The 1162-nt window shown below is 43.5% G+C and overlaps 1 protein-coding gene across 4 annotated transcripts in view; it reads right to left on the minus strand.

Annotated features, from left to right (window-relative positions):
* Positions 1-1150, minus strand: part of LOC111647320 (protein NLRC3-like) — a 6059-nt gene extending 4909 nt beyond the window's left edge. For all 4 annotated transcript variants that reach the window (XM_087171307.1, XM_087171308.1, XM_087171309.1 and 1 more), the window contains exon 1: positions 305-1150. In XM_087171307.1, the coding sequence (XP_087027433.1) occupies positions 305-1005 (701 nt within the window). In that variant the 5' untranslated portion in view covers positions 1006-1150. The remainder of the gene's footprint in view (positions 1-304) is intronic.
* Positions 1151-1162: the final 12 nt, after the last annotated feature.

A 1162-nucleotide genomic window follows, 5' to 3' on the forward strand; every position in this document is an offset into this window, starting at 1 on the left:
TCCATACAGAAAATTTAGATTTCTTCACCATAATGATTAATGACTCAAAGTTGTTTATATAATATCTATATATAACAGAGAAGGACAAAACAGCTACATCCATCATTACACTGTAAGAATGAACAATGATAATGTGGCCTTTTCATCAACTTAACAGCAATAATCACAACCAACTGAACATTTTGGTTCATTTAAAACTGTTTTTTTCATTGTAAAACTAAGAATAATTAGATTATTTTAATTCAAAGAACTAAATGACTAATCTACTCTGTGTGATAACGTTCGTCATCATGTCTGGACTTACACAGCCTTCCTGCAATTCCTCACAGCTGGGATCAGTCTCCGTTGTCCCTCCCCTGATGTGTTGAACTTCTCCAGGTCCAACTCCTCCAGAACCTCCTCTGACATCTGCAGCATGTAGGCCAGAGCTGAGCAGTGGATCTCAGAGAGTTTCTCCTCTGATCTGTTCTTTGACTTCAGGAACTCTTGGATCTCCTGATGAACTGAGTGATCCTTCATCTCCATCAGACAGTGGAAGATGTTGATGCTTCTTTCAGGAGAGGTTTTATAAGTATTCATCTTCTTCAGGTTGTTGATGGCTCTCTGGATGGCTTCTAGACTGTTCTCTGTCTGACCCAGCAGACCTCCTAAGAGTCTCTGGTTGGACTCTAGAGAGAGACCATGAAGGAAGCGAACAAACAGGTCCAGGTGACCGTTTTTACTTTCAAGAGATTTCTCCATGGCTGCCCTCAGGAAGAAATCCAGGGATGAGTCACTGTAGTCTTCTCCCAGGAAGTTCTCCAGGACCTCTGTCTTCCTGTTGGTGTAACAGTGGAACATGTAGACTGCAGCCAGAAACTCCTGAACGCTCAGATGAACAAAGCAATAGACTGTTTTCTGGAAGATCACACTCTCTCTTCTGAAGATCTCAGTACAAAGTCCTGAGTACACCGAGGCCTCTTTGACATCAAGACCACACTGCTCCAGGTCTTCTTGGTAAAACATGATGTTTCCTTTCTCCAGATGTTCAAACGCCAGCCTCCCCAGCTTCAGAAGAACTTCCCCGTCAGCCTCCGTCAGCTCCTGTGGACTCGTCTCACGTCCCTCATGGTACTTGTTCTTCTTCCTCTGTGTCTGAACCAGCAGGAAGTGTGAGAACAGG

Source organism: Seriola lalandi, unplaced genomic scaffold, assembly GCF_002814215.2.
Source record: "Seriola lalandi dorsalis isolate HSWRI2012SDOR001 ecotype SW California unplaced genomic scaffold, Sedor1 jcf7180002054984, whole genome shotgun sequence".
Lineage (NCBI taxonomy): Eukaryota > Metazoa > Chordata > Actinopteri > Carangiformes > Carangidae > Seriola > Seriola lalandi.